At 35.6% G+C, this 26,094-nt stretch overlaps 1 protein-coding gene across 3 annotated transcripts in view; it reads left to right on the top strand.

The window, feature by feature from the left end:
• The window catches only part of RALGPS2 (Ral GEF with PH domain and SH3 binding motif 2), a 157,751-nt gene that overhangs the window by 112,702 nt on the left and 18,955 nt on the right, over positions 1-26,094 (top strand). For all 3 annotated transcript variants that reach the window (XM_065883881.1, XM_065883189.1, XM_065884542.1), the window contains 5 exons: positions 9,555-9,692; positions 10,791-10,881; positions 14,735-14,802; positions 16,194-16,329; positions 17,123-17,274. In XM_065883881.1, coding sequence (XP_065739953.1) covers positions 9,555-9,692; positions 10,791-10,881; positions 14,735-14,802; positions 16,194-16,329; positions 17,123-17,274 — 585 coding nt within the window. The remainder of the gene's footprint in view (positions 1-9,554; positions 9,693-10,790; positions 10,882-14,734; positions 14,803-16,193; positions 16,330-17,122; positions 17,275-26,094) is intronic.

The following is a 26,094-nucleotide window of genomic DNA, read 5'->3' on the forward strand; positions in this document are numbered from 1 at the left end:
GTTTATGCCTGCTATTAATAAATAGCAACGCAGCAATAACAATAGTTCATTTTTATTGGGTGTGTGTTAAGTGCCAGGCATTGTTTCAGCCTTTTACACGTATTAAATCATTTACATCTCACCACAACCCTCTGAGGTAGATTATTATTATCCTTATCTTCAAATGAAGAAACTGACATCCAGATGTTAAGTACCTCACAGCTTCTAAGACATGGAACCAGAATTTGAACTCAGGCAGAAGACTCCAGGGTTCACGTTTTTCAATAACAACTACATCATATGGCAACGTATTCTAACCTTTTTTCTATCACCAACACTGTAACAATCCCTTATATTTTTGTAGTGCTTAACGCGTGTTAACTGTTTGCATTCACAACAGCACTGTGAAGTAAACATCTACCATTTTGCAAAGAAATAAACCTGGAGGAGCTAAAACACTCAACTGGGATTCAGATCTTCTACTCATAACTTTCTAGACCTGTGATTTTTATCCTTGTCATGTAGTAACTGCAGAGGAGTCTTAACTTTGTGTTCCTTGTCTTTTACAGTCTTTTCCTGGTTTGTATCTCTTTACATTGACCCATTAACTTAATTATGCACAGGTATTTGTGGATCATTTTTATATCCCAGACTTTTCTGCTGTCACTCCTTTCCCTCCATATGTATTCTGTTAGTTGATAGTTACCTGTCTAACTTGATTATGAAGCCTCCTAAAATTAAAGGTTGTATCAATGAAATATGGACTCTTCAACTAGAGTCATAAAGATGACTACTGCTTTCTAAAACCATGTCTCCTTACTTTGGTGTTTTCAAATGAAATGAGTAATGTTTGCAAAACAGGGTGATAATGAAAATAAAGCAAAGAATGGATGGAATGTACAGAATTCTTTTTCTTTTCCTAACATGAGATAGGTGCATAGTAATATTCCATGTTTGTGTCAAAGGCTTTCTGTTTGCTGACTGAGAGCCAGAAGTACACTTGGATGAGTACTTTTAGTTTTTTGCGTTCATACTTCGCCTTCTGACATTAGTAGAAAACTTAGACCGAGTGTCATCTATTTTATTTAAAAAGGACTCTAGTTACTATACTAGAGTTACCTGTACCAAAAACCAATAAAATATTTCTTGTTATACTTGCAGATTCATAGAATTTAGATATGGTTTATTTTTAAAACGGCGGACAGTAAAATAGAAGCCATCAGCCTGCTGGGTAAACGTATAGCATTTCTCCTGCGTAGTTAACGTATCCAGTGTTCAGATGCACTCATTTCAGTCACTTCAGGAATGGAATGGAAACTCTTAGATCATAAAGTTATTTTATCTAAATAAACTAGTATGAAATAAGCTACCAAAACAAGGAAAATTCAGAGAGTATGAAGAAACCTCAAAACATGTAGACTTTTCTGAACAGTATTCTGACTGAAGATCTTGTATTCCTATCAGACACAGATTTTTATAGAACTAAGAGCATATAATGCAAGTCTGCTAATGTGACTTTGTATCCGTGTTATCATGGAAGAACAAAAATGTGAAAATACAAATCTAAATTAAAATAGCAGTAGCTTCCTTTTGGTGTGTTCTGCCTTGGCTCTTTGTGGGTTCCTGTATAATTAAATCATAAGATGAATTCTTGTCTACCATAAGAGACTCTGACCTAAGTTAATATTTAAAGGAGACAACCAAAAGTTTATTTTTTAAAAAAACAAATACAATTCCCTTAACCTTTACAAAAGTCATGACTTTGTTGTCACCTAAAGCTGAATAAGGAACCACACTTCTTAAGGAGTAGACTAGCTACATCATGAGTAAAGGAGTTTTTAAAATACATTTACTGTTTACCTTTTATGAAAACATTCTCTTATTTGTATTTTCCCACATATGTTCAGTTTTTAAAGTGAAAGATCCATAAATCTGTGTTACATCATAAAACCTTTCTGTATATGTTAAAATTTTCCTAGGTCCCTCGAGAATGTTGTAAATTAGTCACAGTATACTTAAGCTTAAATCTATGTCTTTGCTTGGTTGTTTTTAGGGGGGGAGAAAAAAAGCCTTCCATGCTTTGAGTTAATTTTATTGGTACTATTTTTCTTCATAGTTGCTACATTGCCAGCTAGTAGGGAGAAGAAATGAAAGTTAGGATATACTTCCTTTCAGATGGTAAATGCATAGAGGCATTTAACTGGCTGTGTCACGCACTGAAAACAGCATGAGGCAATGAACTTAAATTTATGAAGCACCAAAGATACCTTAGATAAAGACTTCTAGATTGTGAATTATGTTCTGGGAAGAGACTTGAGAACAGTTTCATCCCCTGGAGATATTTAAGGAAGGGATAAATAGTTATCTGGGTTTCAGATTAAATGCTTGCCTAAGGCTTCAGTAAGAACTGAGGTTTAACTGAGGTCCTGTATTTTCATAGCGACAACAACAAAAAAAGAAAGAGATGACAGTATTTCAGATCCAGTATTGTTTGGAAATTTTATCGGAATTTCTTGTAAAATATGTTTAACAGAGATCCTCCCAGTATTGAGAGTTTTGAATCTTTAAGGAAAGGACATGAAAGTAAAGTTGAAGAAATCCTATTTAGCTTTACCATTTTTTGCTTGTTGAAGATTCTTACCTTGAATTTCTTTGATTTTTAAAAGGACAGAGGACCCCCAGATCATAACAAATTTAAGTGTCTTTGGTGTTAAAGCTCATTGTTGGTAACTAGTAATTTTATTTTTAATAATTCTAGTAATACAATTAAACAAAGCCCCCAGATAGAATATTGAAAGAATCGTGTTTGTTGACCTATATTTTTGGTCTTTTAATTACGTATTTAAGTAATTGTATCTTCTGGGTTCTTATTTGCTATTGTTAATGCTGACGACTTACACAATACTTCTATCACATTTTATTTCTTCTCCTCAATTATAATCTGTAAGGTTTTAGGATTTTTTAATGTATCAATCGCTTTGCTTTTTCACGTAATTCCAGTTGTAGCAGTTTTAATTTCTGTTGCCCAAGTTAAAGTACTGTTACATATAAGCCTATGAAACTATTTAAAAATTTGAGTTTTAGCAAGAAATACCGTAGACTTGTTTTAAATCTTTAATATTTAGTAATATGAAATATTAATATTTAGGTTATATTTGGTTATGCTATAATTGAGGTATTGTTGCAGAGCTTTTCAGTTAATTTTATATCTTCTTAGCTGTGTTTTGTAGCTATACTTTAAGATATCTTCACAGTATATGTAAATCTTTAGCGTATACACTGTAGCTATGTAAAGAGAAACAAACCATGTTTACAACTATTTTCTTTAGTCTGTATCCCTTTGTTTTTAATCACTGTGCTGTAAATCTTATACATTTAATGTTACTTGTTAAAATTTCTAATGTCACTAAAGTACTTGTTTTCTGAAACCCAGCATGTATGCATCAGTCCATAAACATATACACTAAGTACCATTAAATTGAACCTCAAATAATTCATTAATCATCATAAAGTATATAATGACCAGTTTTATATAAAGTTGCAAAACAAAACCTTTTTCAGACTAAACAAATTGAAGTATATTCCAAAATTCTTTGATTAATAAGAGACTTTGAAATTTCTACTACAAATGTAAAATAATTATACATTTCAACATACATAGAATTTTTAAATAAAAGTAAAAGAAATATTATAATACCTTTTGCATCTGTTGATAAAGCAAACCCAGAGACTTGCTGCTCTTACTCTTGCTTTTAAAAGTCAGTGAAGTTTGTTCGTCTGTGACTTTAATGGCAACTGCATTTTTGTTTTGGACCGTTGAATCCAAGCTGTACTAAGGAACTTCTTTTTCTTCTTACAGCACAAATCAATTGAATCTGACAAGCCACCTATGTAATTTTAAGTAGTATAGTGGAAGTTCCTGGTCTGCGGGCTGTCTTTAATCCAGCAGAGAAAGCATTGTGGCTTTGCTCTGTCTGCCACATGGAGAAATTCAGTAACCAGCTGCAGCTGACCCAGATTGTATATACAGTACCCTTGAATAGTGATTCCCTCTCTTTCTCAGGAGACTCAAGTTCAGCCCACATATTACGTCACCAAAAATTTGCTGGAGACTTGGGGGGAAAGTCTCTTTAGGATTTCCTCTCTGTAGCTTTAAATAGGGGTGGGGGTAGTGTGATCAGCAGGAGGTTGAAAAGCTCCGAACAAGGAGAGACTGTGCAGGTTGAAGGAAGGGCACCATCTGGAAACAAACTATCATAGTTCAGCGGGCAATTGTAAAACAAACATTTTAGTCTGCTGCCCAGAGATCTTTTAAGTTGAACACTGAAAAAATAGTACTCAACTTCACTTAGAAGTAGGCGCAGGCTGATGAGTTTGTTTTTTATTACAAAGAACAAGAGTTAGACTCTGTTCTAAGAGGCAGTCCCCTAAATAATATAATACTCTTTATAGCCTAAAAGAATTTCTAAACATTGAGTTGCCAGTTCAGAAGTTTTTAAAGTTGTAAGAAACCTGATGTTGTAATATGTTATATCTTACTGTGTAATGTTTCTGAGATAAAACTGTTCATTTTTTTAATTCTAATGTTATATAATTAAATTCTGATGTTATATAATGTCACTGCTTCCCATTCTGCAGCATGACTCCTCTTGCCTGAATACGGTTATTCTTATTAGTTGATGCTGTGATTTAAAAGCAAACATAACCCTGGCCTGAGTGGGAGAAAAAAGAGAATTCTGACTCCCTGCTGGCTATGGGAACTTAGACAAGTCACTTTACCTACCTCTGGCCCAGTTCTTCTGCTATGAAATTAGGGTGCTGGAGAGGGAATTAGTAATTGTTGAGTACCAACTATGCTTTTATATTTCATTAAATCAAGAATGTTGGGCTTCCCTGGTGGCGCAGTGGTTGAGAGCCCGCCTGCCGTTGCAGGGGATGCGGGTTCGTGCCCCCATCCGGGGAGATCCCATGTGCCGTGAAGCGGCTGGGTCCGTGAGCCATGGCCGCTGAGCCTGCACGTCCGGAGCCTGTGCTCCGCAACGGGAGAGGCCACAGCAGTGAGAGGCCCACGTACCGCAAAAAAAAAACAAACAAACAAACAAAAAAAAAAAAAAAAGAATGTTGATTAACTCAGTGGCTGAGGAGACACGGATTTAGACATTTTAAGTAATTTGGCCTAGGACTTCCATGCTAAGCGGTAAGAACTGGGATTTGAATCTCTCTCCAAAGCATTCGGCCACACTCTCTCTCATTGGATCATATAATTGCTGATTGCTGCTTCTAGATAAAACCTGTGCCTTTCTACTTTCTATGCATACCGTGTGCTTTCCCCTCTTCGTTGCCTTACCTTGTGCTACGTTCTCTTTCTCAGACCCTACCATCAACTGTTTGTTGATCAACAGCCTTTATTTAAAGTCAGCTTACAGTAGTTTCTACTTATTTCACAGAACTAATTATTTCTTAAATTCCTATGACATACATAGGTATAGCAGGGGTTCCATACTCTAAGGCCTACAAATGCTCACAACAAGAATGAAGCAGGTAATGTATATAAGTGAAGTAAACCAGAAGTAAGAGAGCAGAAGAAAATAGGGTTATGACAAACTGGCATCCTTAATGGCTCGTATAATGGTATCTACACCCTTCTCAGCTATACCTCATTGTTGCCAGATCTCCCACCAGCCCTTTTTTTTTTTTAAGGAAAAGAGGGTCATATGTAGATATGTCTTATGGTATTTCCTGATTTTAAAAACATTGGGACAGCTTCTAGCCTCTGATTTATATTATATACTATATTACTTGATCATTCAGTGATCATATTATATTCACTAATAGCTTAATCTGGAAAAATACGAGATAGTAAGCTCCTCCTGAGCTCTTTGCTTGAGCTATTTAAACCAGTTAATAATATCACTAACCAAGGTTGGAAAGTGGAATGGCAGGTGTTTAGGGACAAATAATGGTTAGTTTGGCATGTTAAATTGAAAATGAAAGTCAGGAGGTGTGTTCTATACAGAGGTTTGGAAAGTCATCGTTAATTAGGTGACAGTTGAAGCCTCAGAAGTAAGATAATCCAGAAAAAGTACATACAGAGTGAAAATATTAGTGACAGAACCATGGGGAATACCAATTCCAGGGAACATGAGGAAAAAGAAGAATGGTGCGAGGGTGGATGCGAGGAAGGTTCAAGCCAGTAAAGACCAAGAAACAAAGGGAATAGTATAAATACTGCAGAGAGACTGAGCAGAAGGGAGGAGACCAAGAGAGATGTCTAAAGATTTAGTAATGAGGAGATCATGTATGCCTTTGCCAGAATAAGTTTCAGCAACGAGATAGATGTGGATTTCAGATTATCTACAAGTGTTAGCATGTGTGGATCAGTAGAAACTTATGTACTGTCAGTGGGAGTATGAATTGATATAGCTTTAAAAACAACGTGGCGCTGTCTTGTAAAGTTGAACATTATAATGTAAGACATACATGTATGTATATATCTGTATAGATCTCTGCTAGAGAAACTCTTGTACATGTGCACCAGGAGACATTTACAAGAATGTCTGTAGCAACAAGGAGGGAGGGGGCAAGTAACTCAAAACTCTATCAAATAAAATGAATAAGTAAATTGTGATATAGTTACATATTAGTTTATTCTCAATTTAAGGAATTACAGCTGTACTTAACATGAATAAGTCTTAGAAACAAAATAGTGAGTAAGGCAAAGCAATCACAGACCATATTTTTAAAAATTGACCTAACAACCACTTTAAAATCACTTACTGTGTACCCATTCTAACTTTACTGATATTATTTAATTTAATCACACATATATAAAGTATGATTTTTTTAAAGCTCAAAAATAAGCAAAAGTAAAATAATACATTGTGCAGGAATACAGACAGGTGCCTCAAAAAAAAACAAGGGAATAATCTTAAAATTCAGAATAGTTGGTTACCTCTAGACAGGAGGCGGGGAGATAACATAGGGAAAGAGCATGTAGATGATACAGCAGTACTGATGTTGTAGTTCTTAAGTTGACCGGTATTTATTACATTGTTTGATAACAACCAAGGTTATGTGTTAAACTGTTATTTTTTAAAAGGTAAAATTATGATTCTCATACAAAATGAATACATGTCAAATGTTTTGTTTAAATCATTAAATATATAAGGGAATCAGGAAGATATTACAGCCACTTCAAGGGAGTATCACACATACATGCAGGCAGTCAGGAATGCTGAAATGAATTTACAGATAGTTGCAAAACTGGTCAACATCCACAGGGCAATCATCAGTTACATCCCACTGGACGTAATTCATCAGTATTTTTATGGGCAAGAATTTGTATTTTACAAGTTTTCAACAACTTACAGAGTTGTAAAATAGCTCAGGCCAAAAGGAGGCACTGAAGAGAGGATATACCTAGTAATCATTTTTGCCTATTCCAAAGTCTGTCACAATTTTCCTGACCCAAGTAAACTTCTGTATGTACCAAATATTACATAAAACTAGAATGAAGGATAAAAAAGGTAAGTGTACTAATCTGTGTTTCTCTTTCAGTGTGTTTGTTGAAAGAGGGAGGGGCAAGGGTTCTATCTTGAGGAGGGGATCAGATTTAAATGAAGGGTGGCTTTGATTTTGTTTTCTTAAATAGAGGAGATTTAGATGTGTGCATTAGCTTTGGGAAAGGAGCCATTGGAGGGTCAGTGATAGTGAAGGCAACAGTGGACATTCTGGAGGAGGCAGTAGCGATTATGTTCAAAATCACAGGTTAGATTTGGAGAGAGGAAGGGTATTCTCCTTCCTCTAAGATGGGAGGAAAAGGAAGGGAGCCAGGCTGTAGATTTATTTGAAGTCATAAAAAATTAAGTTGAGAATCTCTAAAGAAAAAGAAGTATTTATGATAGGTGGCTTAAAGAATACGGTTAAGATTTACTGAATGGAATAGGAATGATACTAGGATGAATAAAAGGATTGCCATGCCAGCCTTTTACATTGTGTTAAGCGCTAATTGTCTGAAAATCCTGGTCAGGATTTTCATTTTTTTAGAGTGGAAGATAGAGCAACCGCCTGAATGAGTTAATAGTCTTGAGCAGATAAGATATAAACACAAAAGATTTTCAATAAGAAGATTATAAGGTCTTAAAAATTATCAAGTGAATGGTATAGATACTGTATGAGTTTGTAACAGAGTGTAATAAAAAATAAAATAAAATAAAACTTGGGGTACAAATGTATACTCTGAGATCCAGCTCTGTCACTAACAGTTTACAGGGCATTAGCCACTTCCTTAATATCTGTGGGCCTTAGAGTATTCACCTATAAAAAGAGGGGTTTAGACTAGACAGTTTCTAAATTCCTTTCTTGGAATCTGTGAAAAAACTAAAGAACAGTTGACACTGACCTGGATATAAGATATGATTTAAATGGGCAGAGTTGAGGCTAGGTCTCATTTAAGATGGAAGAAGTGGCATGAGAAAAAACATAGGGCTTATTTGGAAGGCAGTGGGTACATCATTTTAGTTGCATTTACTCTGAGAGTTCATGAATGGGCAGTAATGAGGAGAAAGTAGGAAAGTGTATTTTTCTCTCCAGCTGTAGTTGTCTTTTACACTTTACATGTGCATAGTAAACTCTCAGGAAATATTTTTTATAGATGTGACCTTGCATATCCAGAACTAGTACAACCAAATTATTTGGGGATATATGTTCTTTTTGTTGGTACAGAGAAAGGGCAAGGTTAACTTCAATTTGTAGTCACATGAACTGTTTCAAAGACACAGCTGTTAATCTTTGAAACAAGATGTTTCTGCCAGAATGAGACAATTTTCAAAGTAATTAAGACTCAAGTGACAGTTATCAACTCAAGGCAAGGGGGTATAGAACTAATATTAAGTAACTACCCCATGGCCAGGTAGTGGTTAGGCTGGCTAACTTAAAACTTCAGGCTAGGGCTTCCCTGGTGGCGCAGTGGTTGAGAGTCCGCCTGCCAATGCAGGGGACACGGGTTCGTGCCCCGGTCCGGGAGGATCCCACATGCCACGGAGCGGCTGGGCCCGTGAGCCATGGCCGCTGAGCCTGTGCGTCCGGAGCCTGTGCTCCGCAACAGGAGAGGCCACAACAGTGAGAGGCCCGCGTACCGCAAAAAAAAAAAAAAAAAAAAAAAAAAAAAAAAAAAAATCTTCAGGCTATACCACAACTTGGAAAATAGACATAAAAACTGAGGTTCGGAGATTAAAATAACTGTCTTTGTTATATACAACTAGTCAGAGGCAGAGCCAGTTCAGGAGCTCAGTTTCTTTCCATTAAGACCCATAGGTAGGTAGGTACTGGAGTTTCTAACTCCAGCCTCAAGCCGTATTTTAAAATGGTATCATAAGAGGACATTTACAGAAAACATACTTGCATGTCTGACCCCAACTCCACAGAAATCTAGGCCTCAGTGGTCATGTTTTAACAAGGCAGCAGTGTATTAATAATGATACATTCTAAATATGGCATATACTGAAATACAGCTATAAACTATACTCTTCCAAACTATAAGTAGGAAAACACTCATTTATCTAATTTCATTTCAGGTATCTACCTGTCAGATTTAACATACATTGATTCAGCATACCCATCAACTGGCAGCATTCTAGAAAATGAGCAAAGATCAAATTTGATGAATAACATCCTTAGAATAATTTCTGATTTACAGCAGTCCTGTGAATATGGTGAGTTTCTGATAATGGTATGATTCATTTACACAGGTTGATGGCGACTTTTCACACAACAGGAAACATCATTCTAATATAAAGGAAAATAATGATTGTATCATTTCACTGTTTAACATTTAGCATCTTGTTTAAGATCTTGCTTTTAAGGAATTGAAGTATTTCATATTTAAAATGCTAAGTTTTATCTTTTGCTTTTCTGTTATTTTGTAGCAATTTTGCTAACATAGTTTTCACAATTATTTTCTATTCTCTTCATCTCATTTGATCTCCCCGATGTATTATGTAAATAGTTCTTTTATTTATTTAGTTAGGGAGGGAGCTGAGACCCTTGATCCTAGTTAACAGTTGACTAGCTTTCTTGACTCCTATGTTGAGTAAAAATAACCAATTTTTGTGCAAGATGTATTTTATGGAAACACATTTATAGAAAGAGCTTTTGCAAGCCCAAATGATTAGGAAAAAAATGTTTTAATGTTTTAAAATGTTTGGATGCTTTCAGTTTGATAGGGAATAAAGATAGACTATTATAGCTATATAATTTTTATGGTGTTTAAAAAGCGTGAGTTTACATTATCTGCAAGTTATATCAAATAATCTCTTGTTTTATACTTTTCTCAATTTTTTTTAACATAACATCAAATTGTAATGTTAAATTAATCATATTTGAAATTTCTAAGTAGGGAAGAAAAAACTACTTTACAGATGTGAGCCAGGCTTCTTTAAAAATAAAAAACCTAAAGAGCCTTACATCTTGTATTTAGATGAGGTTTGAATATAAATCACAATGATGTCGCTGATTTTTTTCCATGAAGTTTCTCAAGTACGTGGGACTTTGTAAATGGGGCTATTGGGGTTTTTTTTTTCTTCTTCTTCTTTTTTTTAAATCTATACAAACAATATACAACTGTAGTTTTCTAAATTACCTCCAGTTTTACGTTAAATAACATTTACCTCAGTAATGTCCTTCTAGAGTTCATTTAAATTTTGGTGCCATGTGGCCTTAATTTACCTTTAAATATATTTTTCTCAGCTTAACTTTAAAATTTCTGCCTAAGATGTACTTTATCAGATAATTATTTATCACATTTTGCCTAGATATCCCCATGTTGCCTCACGTCCAAAAATACCTGAACTCCGTTCAGTATATAGAAGAACTACAAAAGTTTGTGGAAGATGATAATTACAAGTAGGTTGGATCTTCAGAAGTGGTTTGTATAACTTTGTCCTGTCCTCCGCCCTTTCATCACCGTGTATTTAAACATCGAAATCCTACATCTTATCATGCATAGGCCTAATCCAGTTGTACATTTACAATGGTAAAGGTTATTTACATGTATTTCTCTTTAATCACTTGATGTGATTGAGCCAATATAGAAGTACCTCCTCTGTTCTTCCATTAAAAAGCAATTCATGTTTCTCAAGTTGTTGAGAGCTGATGTTTGGTAGTTCTAGTTTTAAATTTTTTCCTTTCTCTCTAAATTCAAGCATTAAATCTTTATGGAAATTTATCTTTGAATAGGCTGAAAAATTAATGAAACAGTCTGTGAATAGAAAAATTACTCCTTTTTTAAGGGTAATTTTTAACACAATTTTGAACTCGTTTTCAGTTGTTTTTGTGTATTGAGAGAATATTGAACCTTCTGGACTCTGGGTTAGAGACATATTTGTTCAGTATAGCACCACACTTGCCCTTTTTTCTACTCAAGCAAATCCTTCTTCATTAAAGATTTTTAAACTTACTTTTAAGACAGCTGATATCCATTTCCTTTTCCTTAACCATCCACAGTCCTGCCCAAGGGAGGAAGGATTTTTTAAACATTAACCCTTTTTTATTTTTCAGTGGTGTGCTATACATCATGACTGCCAGGTTTTTTTCCAAAAGATAGGAGGATAAAGAGCTTATTTCTCTTGAGACTTGTCATTTTCCTTGTAGCTTCATTTGTTAATTTCAAAATTTTGTGCTGTTCCCAAGCTTTCAAATTTGACTTGGTGTCTTCCACAAATATTTTTTCCAGTAAAAGGTTATACTTTAAAATTTTATCGAAGTGAAAGACTAGGTTATTTTTCAGTATTAATGCATTATATAAAATTTTTCTTATGCCGTACGATAGTGATGATCAACTTCCTTGTTCCCTAAGTTTCAATAATTTTTAAAGAATTCTGCAGTACAGAATTAGTACCAATAAAAGACTAGAAATTCTGGACAACAACTAGAAATAACTTTTCTTCTGATATTAAATATATTAAGAAGCTCTGTATTTATACTTAAATGTATCTAAACCTTTATTAATGTTTGAAAACACCTTTATTGCCACCTTCTCCACCATACCATATTATTACCACTTTATACTTCTATATCAATTTTTATTTTACAGAATATTTTCTCAGGGTAATTCATTTGAAAATGTATGAAGTCAGTGGATCGGCTTTTTAAGGTTGGAGTTGTTTCACAGATCTGATGTTGCCCTAGGTTGTAAGCTTCTTGAGTTTGATGGTCTGTGTCATATTTATCACTATTTCTTCCATCTCTCTAATTACTGACATAGCACAAAACACTCAGGTTTTGTCCAATTACGTACAGGAGATTATCTTAAAACTCAAAATATGAGTAAGTACTTATTAAAATTTCTATATCCGGCTCAAGAAACTTAATGGATTTAAAAGAAGTTAAAGTTTATTCAGTAGAAATGAAGTCTAAGAAATTGTTGCATAATTATAGAGGATGGTGAATTTTAACTCTAAAAGGATAGAGTTGGCCAGTTAAGCCATTAAGTAGTTTTAGCTGTCTATAACCTGACATATTATAAGATAGCTTCATTTTGGTAGGAAAGCAGATGCTATTAAACTGATTTTTGTTTTCATGAGTAGCTAGAACTCGAGCAGCCTCCTCATTATATTCATTAACAAATATTTATTCAGCTTTTGGTATTGACGAGTTATTGTGCTAGCTGCTGAGATTACAAAAGTAAGATCTTGTTCTTGCCCTTAAGAAGCTCAGTCTAATGCAAAATACATCCACAAAACAAATAATTACGAAACAATTCAAACAGTACTATACTAGAGATGTGCCCAGGTTGCTATGGGAACATAGATGAGAGGAGACCTAACTCAGCTTTAAGTGGGAAAAGTGAAGAGAAAAGAAACATGAACAGCTTGAGGTGACATTATTACCTGAGGCTGCATCTGAACCGGTGAGTAGGAGTTAGCTCCACGTGAAGAGTTAAGAAAGGTGTTCCAGGGTATGGAAATGATCAAAGGAATAGGGTGGGAAACTTTGTTCGCTTTGGGGAACTACACGTCTCTTGGTGGTGTTGGAGCATCATATGGGGAACTGAAGAAGATAGTGTTTTCCTAAAGATACAGTTGTATTGCATGAACCTACCGATTAAATGTGTTGAAAATCAGAGCATTTTAACATAAGAGCCATTAAGGTGATAAGTTAGAAAAAAAATGGTCTTTTACGATGAAAGATTTAAATGAAAATGATACTTCATTTATCCATAGGCCTCTGTTTTCGGCAACTTCATCTATATAGGCAGCCGATATCAACATTACAAATTACATGTATATGTTTTAATTGGGGTGAAAGTCTTTCAAAGTTATTTCATTTTAATACTGAGCATAATATCTTTTCTCAGTGAATCAGCATCACTGTTATATATAGTGTTTTGATGATGGTACAGGCAACTGACGCTGACTAGCCTTCACTGCTGTGCTGTTTAAATGCTTCGGCTTTTATACTGCTGTTGGTTATCAGCTGATGTTGATAGCAATGTGATTCTCCCTTAGCCTTCTTTCTGTCCCTTTCTATTTTGGTTCTGTGTTAGGAAATTGTACTTGTTTTGTTTACTTCTTTGTCTTCCACCTACTAAACTGTGAGCTTCAGAAAGGGAAGAGACACCATGTCTACCTTAGTCTCCATTATATTCCAGTGCTGAGAGCACAGTGCCCGAAACAAAACAGGTGTTCAGTGAATGAATGTATAGTCTGGCGCCCAAATAATTAAAGTCAATGACTCTGTAAAAAGAAAAAGAGCAGAGAGTTCTGGTTAATCAAACATCTGTTCAATACATGCATTTTACATGGTCAAATAATTGGAAAACAATTATATATAATTTCTTCTTTAGGATATTAAAGAAATACAAGTTAAGAACCTATAATAGATTTATCATTATAATATCATGTATATCATTTGTATTGCGTGGTTTCATTGTCCATTTCCGGTTGGTGAACGCTAAAAAGTAAAAAGTCTTTATTAATTTCCAGACAAATGCTTAATAATAATACAGAGTACACCAAAGTGTATTTCATGGACTACATCAAAATATTTTCTACAACTGCTTTAGTATCCTATTTCCTGAAACAGTTTCCACTGATAGGAATTATAATCTCTTTTTGCCATGGAACTCAAAACTAATATTTTATCCTAAATGGAACTTAAGTACCAACTAACAAACTTTGACTTAGGAAAGGGATTTATCCTGGATTTTGTAAATAACCTTTTTATTTGTGTAGATAGATCTTTCTTTTGATAAGTTGAGTTGGTTGTTTTTTTTGGATGGTTACTTTTAAATAAGGTGTTTTTTAAATTTTCAGTGTTACAGAGGCCATTAGCCCACCCAGTAAAGATTCTAGAAAGAATTTGTATAATATATTTAATAATATATGTGAAAGTTACTGAATTTAATTGTCAAGTATCAGTATAACCTCAAGTTAAATCACCTTTTAGTCATTCATCAAATATCTTTAAATGTGTTGAATTGCTTGGCAACATTGGGGTCGTTTGGGGAGATTTCTCTGATTTTAAATATGAGTTTTTGATGTTTTTTTCCCTCCCTAATATATCCTGGAATCACCATAAGATCAGCTTTGTATGAAAGAGAAAGGAGACTTAATTAAAGATTGCTCTTGAAGAAAAATATATAGCTGAGATTATTTTATAAAAATGTTTTAAGGTTTTTGGTAGAAAATACATGATTTTAATATTATTTTGTCAAATATTAATCATTTTATGTGCTTTGTTTCTTTTTGAAATTCAGGCTTTCATTAAAGATAGAACCAGGGACAAGCACACCACGTTCTGCTGCTTCCAGGGAGGATTTAGTAGGTTAGTGCAGCTTTCTCTCATTACCGGCTAATAAACCAGATAACCTAATAAGAAAGAATATACTCCAAAGTGAATAAACACTTAGCACATCTTATTCTGCATGCACAGTTTTCTTTTTGGTATTAAAATATGTCCGTTTTTCTGTTGGTTTTCTTGTTTAATCAAAAACTCCTTACTTGTAGTTTGTACAAATAAATACAAATAAATTTATAAATAAATATGCCAACTAATCAAGAAAAATAGATATAACCAACAGAAAATAATAAATGTTTATGAATATCGACTCTTTTTTTTTAGTTAAGAATACACTGTCCTAGGCAACAAGGCTTGATTACATTAGAAATTTCTGTGGTCTAAGTGGGAAATTCTAATTTGAATAATTATAAGAGTCAATTTTAGTGGCTTAATTTTTTTTTAATTTCACTCTAATACTGGACCAAGTACTGAAAGTATTAAAAAATAGTGTTAGTCCCTTAATTTTTAACTGTTGCATTACAATGGGGATTTATATGTATACCACACATAATCAAAAATATAAAATTGAAGAGAATTATTTATTTTTTAAGAATTCATAAGTAATAACCTTTTTTAAAATTCTAAAACAGACCTTGGCACTAAGCTTTATATTATTGTATATTCTAAAAATATTTGGAGACCCATCTAATGAGGTATGAAGGAAGTGAGGGAACAAAGCCATGACAGTGTCTCAGGGGAAGAGTATTCCAAGCAGAGGAAATCATTTCAGTCTAAATCTGTTTAAGTTTGCTTTTCTTTTCATTCTTAAAATGATACTTTGCAAATCTGTACATTTTTGAGTTCTACTTTTTTAATTCCCATAAGCTTGAACAGTGTCAATATAGATTTAAATTCTAACTTGAATGCTTGACCTATCTACCCTACACATTTTTTATCTAAGAAGAAGCTGAAACTAAGAGTGAAGAAGTAATGTGTAAAATTAAATGAGCACTGAACTAGGATTCAGAAGACCTGAGTGTTTAGTCCAGGTTTCATCTGTGATATGAGATCCTTACCCCTTCTCTTCTAATTCTGCTGCTGCTTCTGTAAATGGGGAGGATATTTATACTGGCTACTTAGTGCAAGTAAAATAGATAGAAATTAATGGATATTGTATGTATTGAGGTTTGTGTTTTAAGATTCAGAAAATAAATATTTCTCTTGTTCAGTCTATTAAATAGAATTAACATTAATATTAAAATTTAAACCACATTTTATATTTCATATCAAAGGATTACAAATAAAACAATTTTTTTAAACCATGTAACAATTTCTCTCCCTTTCCCTCTCCCTCTCCCTCTCCCTGTGTGTGTGTGTCTATGTCTGTGTGTCTATGTCTGTGTCTCTCTCTCTCTCTCTTTTAATTTAACCCTTAGGTCCTGAAGTAGGAGCATCTCCACAAAGTGGAAGAAAAAGTGTGGCAGCTGAAGGAGCCTTGCTACCACAGACACCACCATCCCCTCGGAACCTGATTCCACATGGACATAGGAAGTGCCATAGCTTGGGTTATAAGTCAGCATTTTTAATTTTATCTTCCAAATTTTTATGGTTTTTTTTTAAGTTGGCTTTCTTTTCTATTTATTTTACTAGTTGGACAGAAAATAGTGTCCTTGCATAGTTTTATTTGTGTAACAGTAGTCTTTTTCTGATTTAGTAAAATATCTTATTTGCATAAAGGCATTTATTTCTTCCTTTACCTTAATTTGGAAATGAGCTTTTTCCAACAGTGCCTTCACATCTGGGGGAGAGAAACGAACATTACAGATCATCATCATAAATAAAATCAGGAAAGCAATATACCATTTTCATTTTAAATTATCATAAGTATCAAGAGTGATCACTTATCTTAACCCAAATAAGTCACTGTAAATGAAGCCTATAAAAATTGTTCTTTTTATTCCTAAATATAAAGAAAGGAAAACTGATTTTTTGTTTAGCTTTGCAAGATTGTTTTCTCAAAATGGAGCCCAAGGTTCACCTTTGCCATGATTTTTGTGAAAATTTAATAGCTATTTTCCAAAAGTGAATGTGAAAACAATTTTTAATGTACCCAAGAATCAAGATAAAATTAAAGTATTCTCTGTTACATAGGAAGATATGGCCTAGTTTCCTAAAAAGCTTTCCCTAAACTGTTAGTTTGAGGCTCTCATGATAAAATCTGTGTGTTCATTAGTATGAGAGTTCGGAAGTAAGTTCAGGATAGCAGGTAAATCTTTTATATCCTGAATCTTTATATGAGTATCTTTTATATCCTGAATTAGTAACAGTAATAAAAGATATGAAAAATATTTCTCTTTGTTTCCAGTTTCATTCATAAAATGAACACAGCAGAGTTTAAGAGTGCAACGTTCCCAAATGCAGGGCCAAGACATCTATTAGATGATAGCGTCATGGAGCCCCATGCACCATCTCGAGGCCAAGCTGAAAGCTCTACTCTTTCTAGTGGAATATCAATAGGTGAGAAATAATTCTCTGAGAGGGTTCCAACTTAATGAAAAATAAGATTTTTAATAAAACTCAGCTGGGAATGAGTAATTAACCCTACTACAAGTAGAAAAAAATTGATAAAAGCTAAGTAGCAAAGTAGATAATGAGATGATACTACTAGTAGCTACTGAAGTTAATAATTCGTAATTGTTTGAAAAGTGCTTGATGGTTTGACTTCACAGGGGGAGGCATTTGAGGAATGGTGAGAAGAGAACCTGTGCTGATTGAACTGGTTACTGCATGTAGTTGGAATGTGGATTGAATGAGGAAAAGGGCAGATCAAGTATGACTCCCGGTTTTTTAGATTAAGCAACTAGTTAGATGGTGGTGCTGTTACTAAGGCAGAGAACACTAGAAGAGCAGCCATTTGTAAATGTCGAGGTATTTGTGAAGGATGACTAGGTTTGGGGAATTAAGAATTCTGTTTTGGACATGTTTGGTCCATATTGAGTTGTCAGGTAGGTAATTGAATGTATGAATCTGGTGCTTAATGGAGTGAGGTCAGGTTTGTAGATACACGTATAAGAATTAGCATATTTATAGTATTTCAAGCCATGAGACTGGATGAGGTCACCTAGGGAGAGAATGTATATAAATAAGAGAAGACATTCTAACATTTGGAAGTGTGATTTAAAAAAAAAAATTTCTTTTTTTAATGGTGGGCCATCAAAGGAAACTTCAAAGGAAAAAAAACAGTGTGGTATCACAAAAGCCCAGTACAGGAGGTGTCTCTGAAGGGCAGGAAGTGTTGAATATATCAATATAAAGTGCACAGAAGAGAAGTAAGGTGAGAATGGGAGTTGATCACTGGATTTGGCAAGATCAAAGTCACTGGGTGCCTCAGATGGTGGGGGGTGGGGCACCAGCAACGTCGAAGACACATCAGCCAGGGTGAGCATGATGATGACGTAGCTTTCAAGAGTGGGTTCCTTGGTTTGAATGTCTGAAAAGCTTGTGGCAGATTTTCAACAGGTGCAAGTATTGAAAGATCTGATTCTCAAGTACAACCCTTCAATGATCCCAAAGGGTAACAACACTCCCAGAGCCACTGCAAGATTTACTTGATGTTACAAAGAAAAAGAAACAATTTTCTCTAACATGTCCTGACTTTTATTTAGCCTCCTCCAAAGCATCGACAGTCTGCAGTCAGAACCCAGTTCATTGCACTGACATCCTTCGGTTGTTCTCTCGGAAGGTTCAGTTTAGCCTGAGGTCTCACTGCTACAAATGTGGTCGCCCCCCCCATTCAGGTGCCGTAAGCACCATAAAGCAGTTGTCGTTGTCAACATCGTTATCATACTAGTGTTACCAAGAGAGAAGAACCGGGGTTTTGGGGCTTGGTGCTCCAGCCGGGTGTCGGGCCTGAGCCTCGGAGGTGGGAGAGCCAAGTCCAGGACGTTGGACCACCAGAGACCTCCAGGCCCCATGTAATATTAATTGGCAAGAGCTCTCCTAGAGATCTCCAGCTCAACCCTAAGACCCAACTCCACCCAACAGCCAGCAAGCTCCAGTGCTGGCGGCCCCATGCCAAACAACTAGCAAGACAGGAACACAACCACACCCATTAGCAGACAGGCTGCCTAAAGTCATACTAAGTTCACAGACACCCCAAAACACACCACCGGACTCAGCCCTGCCCACCAGAGGGACAAGATCTAGCCCCACCCACCAGAACACAGGCACAGTCCCCCCAGCCAGGAAGCCTACACAGGCCCCTGAACCAACCTAACCCACTGGGGGAAGACACCAGAAATAAGAAGAAAAACGAACCTGCAGGCAACGAAAAGGAGACCCCAAACACAATAAGCTAAACAAAATGAGAAGACAGAGAAATATGCAGCAGATGAAGGAGCAAGGTAAAAACCCACCACACCAAATAAATGAAGAGGAAATAGGCAGTCTACCTGAAAAAGAATTCAGAGTGATGATCGTAAAAATGATCCAAAATCTCGGAAATACAATGGAGAAAATACAAGAAATGTTTAACGAGGACCTAGAAGAACTAAAGAGCAGACAAACAGTGATGAACAACACAATAAATGAAATTAAAGATACTCTAGAAGGAATCGGTGCAGAATAACTGAGGCAGAAAAACGGATAAGTGACCTGGAAGATAGAATAGTGGAAATAACTGCCACAGAGCAGAATAAAGAAAAAAGAAGGAAAAGAGTTGAGGACAGTCCCAGAGACCTCTGGGGCAACATTAAATGCACCAACATTCAAATGATACGGGTCCCAGAAGAAGAGAAAAACAAAGGGTCTGAGGAAATATTTGAAGAGATTGTAGTCAAAAACTTCCCAAACATGGGAAGGGAAATAGTCAAGTCCGGGAAGCTTAGAGAGTCCCATACAGGATAAACCCAAGGAGAAACATGCTGAGACACATATTAATCAAACTACCAAAAATTAAATACAAAGAAAAAATATTAAAAGCAGCAAGGGAAAAGCAACAAACAACATACAAAAGAATTCCCGTATGGTTAACAGCTGATCTTTCAGCAGAAACTCTGCAAGCCAGAAGGGAGTGGCAGGACCTATTTAAAGTGATGAAGGAGGAAAACCTACAACCAAGATTAGTCTACCCAGCAGGAATCTCATTCAGATTCCACAGAGAAATTAAAACCTTTACAGACAAGCAAAAGCTAAGAGAATTTCAGCACCACCAAACCAGCTTTACAACCAATGCTAAAGGAACTTCTCTGGGCAGGAAACACAAGAGAAGGAACAGACCAATAAAAACGAAAGCAAAACAGTTAAGAAAATGGTGATATGAACATACATACATATCGATAATTATGTAATAGGAACATACATACATATCGATAATTACCTTAAATGTGAATGGATTAAATGCTCCAACCGAAAGACACAGACTGGCTGAGTGGATACAAAAATAAGATCCATATATATGCTGTCTACAAGAGACCCACTTCAGACCTAGGGACACATACAGACTGAAAGTGAGGGGATGGAGAAAGATAACCCATGCAAATGGAAATCAAAAGAAAGCTGGGAGTAGCTATACTCATATCAGACAAAATAGACTTTAAAATAAAGACTATTACAAGAGACAAAGAAGGGCACTACATAATGATCAAGGGATCCATCCAAGAAGATAATGTAACAATTGTAAATATTTGTGCACCCAACATAGGAGCACCTAAATACATAAGGCAACTGCTAACGGCCATAAAAGGGGAAATTGACAGTAACAATCACAGTAGGGGACTTTAACACCCTGCTTACACCAATGCACAGCTCATCCAAAATGAAAATAAATAAGGAAACACAAGCTTTAAATGACACAGTAGTACTTTCTTCTCAAGTACTCATGGAACATTCTCCAGAATAGATCATATCTTGGGTCACAAATCAAGCCTCGGTAAATTTAAGAAAATTGAAATCATATCAACTATCTTTTCCGCCCCCAGTGCTATGAGACTAGATAGCAGAAAAAAAAATTAATTACAGGAAAAGAACTAAAAAGTACAAACCCATGGAGGCTAAACAATACACTACTAAATAACCAGGAGATCACTGAAGAAATCAAAGAGGAAATCAAAAAATACCTAGAAACAAATGACAATGAAAACACGATGACCCAAAACCTATGGGATACAGCAAAAGTAGTTCTAAGAGGGAAATTTATAGCTGTACAATCCTACCTCAAGAAACAAGAAAAATCTCAAATAAACAACCTAACCTTACATCTAAAGCAATTAGAGAAAGAAGAATAAAAGAACCCCGAAGTTAGCAGAAGGAAAGAAATCATAAAGGTCAGATCAGAAGTAAATGAAAAAGAAACAAAACAATAGCAAAGATGAATAAAACTAAAAGCTGGTTCTTTAAGAAGATAAAATTGATAAACCATTAGCCAGACTCATCAGGAAAAAGGAGAAGACAGAAATCAACAGAATTAGAAATGAAAAAGGAGAAGTAACAACTGACACTGCAGAAATGCAAAGGATCATGACAGACTACTACAGACAGCTATATGCCAATAAAATGGATAACCTGGAAGAAATGGACAAATTCTTAGAAAAGTACAACCCTCCAAGACTGAACCAGGAAGAAATAGAAAATATGAACAGACCAATCACAAGCACTGAAATTGAAACTGTGATTAAAAGTCTTCCAACAAACAAAAGCCCAGGACAGGTGGCTTCACAGGTGAATTCTATCAAACATTTAGAGAAGAGCTAACACCTGTCCTTCTCAAACTCTTCCAAAATATAGCACAGGGAGGGACACTCCCAAACCCATTCTATGAGGCCACCATCACCCTGATACCAAAACCAGACAAAGATGTCACAAAAAAAGAAAACTACAGGCCAGTATCACTGATGAACATAGGTGCAAAAATCCTCAACGAAATACTAGCAAACAGAATCCAACAGCACATTTAAAGGATCATACACCATGATCAAGTGGAGTTTTTCCCAGGAATGCAAGGATTCTATAATATATGCAAATTAGTCAATGTGATACACCATATTATCAAACTGAAGAATAAAAACCATATGATAATCTCAATAGATGCAGAAAAAGCTTTTGACAAAATTCAACACCCATTTATGATAAAAACTCTCCAGAAATTGGGCATAGAGGGAACCTACCTCAACGTAATAAAGGCCATATATGACAAACCCACAGCCAACATCATTCTCATTGGTGAAAAACTGAAACCATTTCCTCTAAGATCAGGAACAAGACAAGGGTGCCCACTCTCTCCAATGTTATTCAACTGAGTTTTCAAAGCTTTAGCCACAGCAATCAGAGAAAAAAAGAAATAAAAGGAATCCAAATCGGAAAAAAAGAAGTAAAGCTGTCACTGTTTGCAGATGACATGATACTATACACAGAGAATCCTAAAGATACCACCAGAAAACTACTAGAGCTAATCAATGAATTTGGTTAAGTAGCAGGATACAAAAGTAATGCACAGAAATCTCTTGCATTCCTATACACTAACAACAAAAAAATCAGGAAGAAAAATTAAGGAAACACTCCCATTTACCATTGGAACAAAAAGAATAAAGTACCTAGGAATAAACTGACCTAAGGAGAGAAAAGACCTGTATGCAGAAAACTGTAAGACACTGATGAAGGACGTCAAAGGCGATACAAACAGATGGAGAGATGCACCATGTTCTTGGATTGGAAGAATCAACATTGTGAAAATGACTGTACTACCCAAAGCAATCTACAGATTCAATGCAATCCCTATCAAACTACCAATGGGGGCCTTCCCTGGTGGCACAGTGGTTGAGAGTCTGCCTGCCGATGCAGGGGACACGGGTTCGTGCCCCGGTCCGGGAAGATCCCACATGCTGCAGAGCGGCTGGGCCCATGAGCCATGGCCACTGAGCCTGCGTGTCCGGAGCCTGTGCTCCGTGACAGGAGAGGCCAGAACAGTGAGAGGCCCACGTACCGCTAAAAAAAAAAAAAAAAAAAAAAATCTGTTTAGCAATCAAACTACCAATGGCATTTTTCACAGAACTAGAACAAAAAATTTTACAATTCATATGGAGACAAAAAGACCCCAAATAGCCAAAGCAATCTTGAGAAAGAAAAACGGAGCTGGAGGAATCAGCCTCCCTCACTTCAGACTATACTACAAAACTACAGTAATCAAGACAGTATGGTACTGGCACAAAAACAGAAATATAGATCAATGGAACAGGATAGAAAGCCAGAGATAGAAAACCCACACACCTACGGTCACCTTATCTTTGACAAAGGAAGCGAGAATATACAGTGGAGAAAAGACAGCCTCTTCAATAAGTAGTGCTGGGAAAACTGGACAGCTACATGTAAAAGAATGAATTTAGAACACTTCCTAACACCGTACACAAAAATAAACTCAAAAAGGATTAAAGACCTAAATCTAAGGCCAGACACTACAAAACTCTTAGAGGAAAACAGAGGCAGAACACTCTGTGACATAAATCACAGCAAGATCCTTTTTGACCCACCTCCTAGAGTAATGGAAAAAGAAACAAAAGTAAACAAATGGGTCCTAATGAAACTTAAAAGCTTTTGCACAACAAAGGAAACCATAAACTAGACAAAAAGACAGCCCTCAGAGTGGGAGAAAATATTTTCAAACAAAGCAACTGACAGGATTAATCTCCAAAATATACAAGTAGCTCATGCAGCTCAATAACAAAAAAACAAACAACCCAATCCAAAAATGGGCAGAAGAGCTAAATAGACATTTCTCCAAAGAAGATATACAGAGTGCCAACAAACACATGAAAGAATGCTCAACATCATTAATCATTAGAGAAATAACAAATCAAAACTACAATGAGATATCATCTCACACTGGTCAGAATGGCCATCACCAAAAAATCTAGAAACAAATGCTGGAGAGGGTGTGGAGAAAAGGGAACCCGCTTGCACTGTTGGTGAGAATGTAAACTGATGAGCCACTATGGAGAACAGTATGGAGATTCCTTAAAAAACTAAAAATAGAGCTACCATATGACTCAGCAATCCCACTACTGGGCATATACCTGGAGAAAACTGTAATTCAGGGGGAGACATGTCACACAATGTTCACTGCAGCATTAATTACAATAAATAGCCAGGACATGGAAGCACCCTAAATGTCCATCAGCAGATGAATGGATAAAGAAGATGCGGCACATATGTACAATGGAATATTACTCAGCCATAAAAAGAAACGAAATTGAGTTATTTGTAGTGAGGTGGATGGATGGACCTAGAGTCTGTCATACAGAGTGAAGTAAGTCAGAAAGAGAAAAACAAATATCGTATGCTGACGCGTATATATGGAATCTAAAAGAAAAAAAAATGGTTCTGAAGAACCTAGTGGCGGGACAGGAATAAAGACGCACGCAGATGTAGAGAATGGACTTGAGGACACGGGGCCGGGGGAGAAGCTGGGACAAAGTGAGAGAGTGGCATTGACATATATACAGTACCAAATGTAAAATAGATAGCTAGTGGGAAACAGCTGCATAGCACAGGGAGATCAGCTAGGTGCTTATACCACCTAGAGGGGTGGGATAGGGAGGGTGGGAGGAAGACACAAGAGGGAGGGGATATTGGGTTATATGTATACATATAGCTGATTCTCTTTGTTATACAGCAGAAACTAACACTACATTGTAAAGCAATTATGCTCCAATAAAGATGTAAAAGAAACAAAAAAAAGTCACTTGGTGACCTTGACAAGATTTGCTTTATAGAGTAGTATGGGCAAAGCTTGGAGATTGGAGAATGAGAGGTAAGAAAATAGGGATAGCTATTATGGAGTGGGAGCAGAAAATTGGGACTGGAAAAGGATGTGAGATTAAGAGAGGAATTTGTTTGGTTTTACTTCCTAAACTTTTATTTATTTTCTGAACCTTCTAGATGAGCATTATTTCTTTGGATGTTTGCAGTTAGGAAATCTCCATACAGTGTTATTTTTATTTTTAAAAAGCAATAACGGAGGAAAATGTCGTCTTCTGTGATTAATTGCCAGGTTTCTCAAAGGCTAAGCCTATTATAATTAATATGATCATTTCAATATTGATGAACAGTCAATAGAAATGTAGGAGTTCATTTTCTTGAACATGTTGACTTCCTTTAACACTTGAGAGTTTCAAACCCTGAAAGTGAAATTGCTTTGGAGCTGGAATGCTCCATTGAGCAGTTTTATTCCAATATTCCCCTTTTTATAAATACAAATGATTAAATGATGACAAAATTTACAAAACAGAAGACAAGTTGGCCTCTTGAAATACGCCTCTGTTAATACTGTGAATTGCCTATATGTAAATATCAACCTCAGTCTGAAAAAATGATACACAGAATAATTTTGCAAAAAAGAGAGGAAGAACCTTTTTCCAATTAAAAATGTGTTACGCTTATGGAATTTAGCCTGTCACTTTAAGCCAAAAATAGTAATTTTAAAAATTACAGCTCTCAATTCAGTACAGAATATTTGGCTTTTCTGTAATACTTATCGTAAGTATTATAATGATTATTATTCTCTATTTGTGGGTTTTACTTTCCATAGATGTTCTTTTTGTTACCACAAGATAGTTATCTAGTTATTTCATTCCATTACAGTTAGTGTCTTAGTTTAGAGACCTGTCTTTTAGAACAAGAAGAGGCTAATTCAATTTTTGCCTTTGTATTTATTGTTTAATTATTCCAAGGCTAAGGAGATAAACAGTAGAGATTGTTACATCTTTGTTTATAAATTAAAAACATTGGACATAGGCATTACCTTCCAGGGTGTTTGCTTTAAAACATTCTGAAAAGAAAGTCTATAACCATAGATGGTAGTTGTTAATACACACACGCAATTCATAATCACAAAAAGGTTTTTTCCTCAGCTGTAACTTTTACATACAATATTAATATATCCCTTGGAGGCTTTGAGAAAGTACTCTGGAGAAATTAACCAGTGCTTGGGACTATGGCCTCTAACGTTTTTTAACATGGTGCGTATGTCCTAGGTAACCTAAAGTAGTCTTGCCCAGCTAAAGGAGGTGTATCCACTCTGAACTTCATGCTTCTGGAAGAAACTTTTATTTTCTACAAATAAGTCATACTAACTATGCTTAAATTTTCAGTCTTTATCACATAATTCTGCATCAAAAGATAACCTACAAGACCCCACTGCCAACAGCAGATTACTTCCGTTTCTTATCTGAACCACACAACCAGAAAATTACTTCAGTGACTGTTACTCAGTTCTTCAAAGAATGGGACATATACTCATGCCATTCTAAATGCATGGAAGAGGTGTTATTCCATCACATATAATGG

The sequence above is a fragment of the Phocoena phocoena genome, chromosome 1 (genome assembly GCF_963924675.1).
Source record: "Phocoena phocoena chromosome 1, mPhoPho1.1, whole genome shotgun sequence".
Taxonomy (NCBI): Eukaryota; Metazoa; Chordata; class Mammalia; order Artiodactyla; family Phocoenidae; genus Phocoena; species Phocoena phocoena.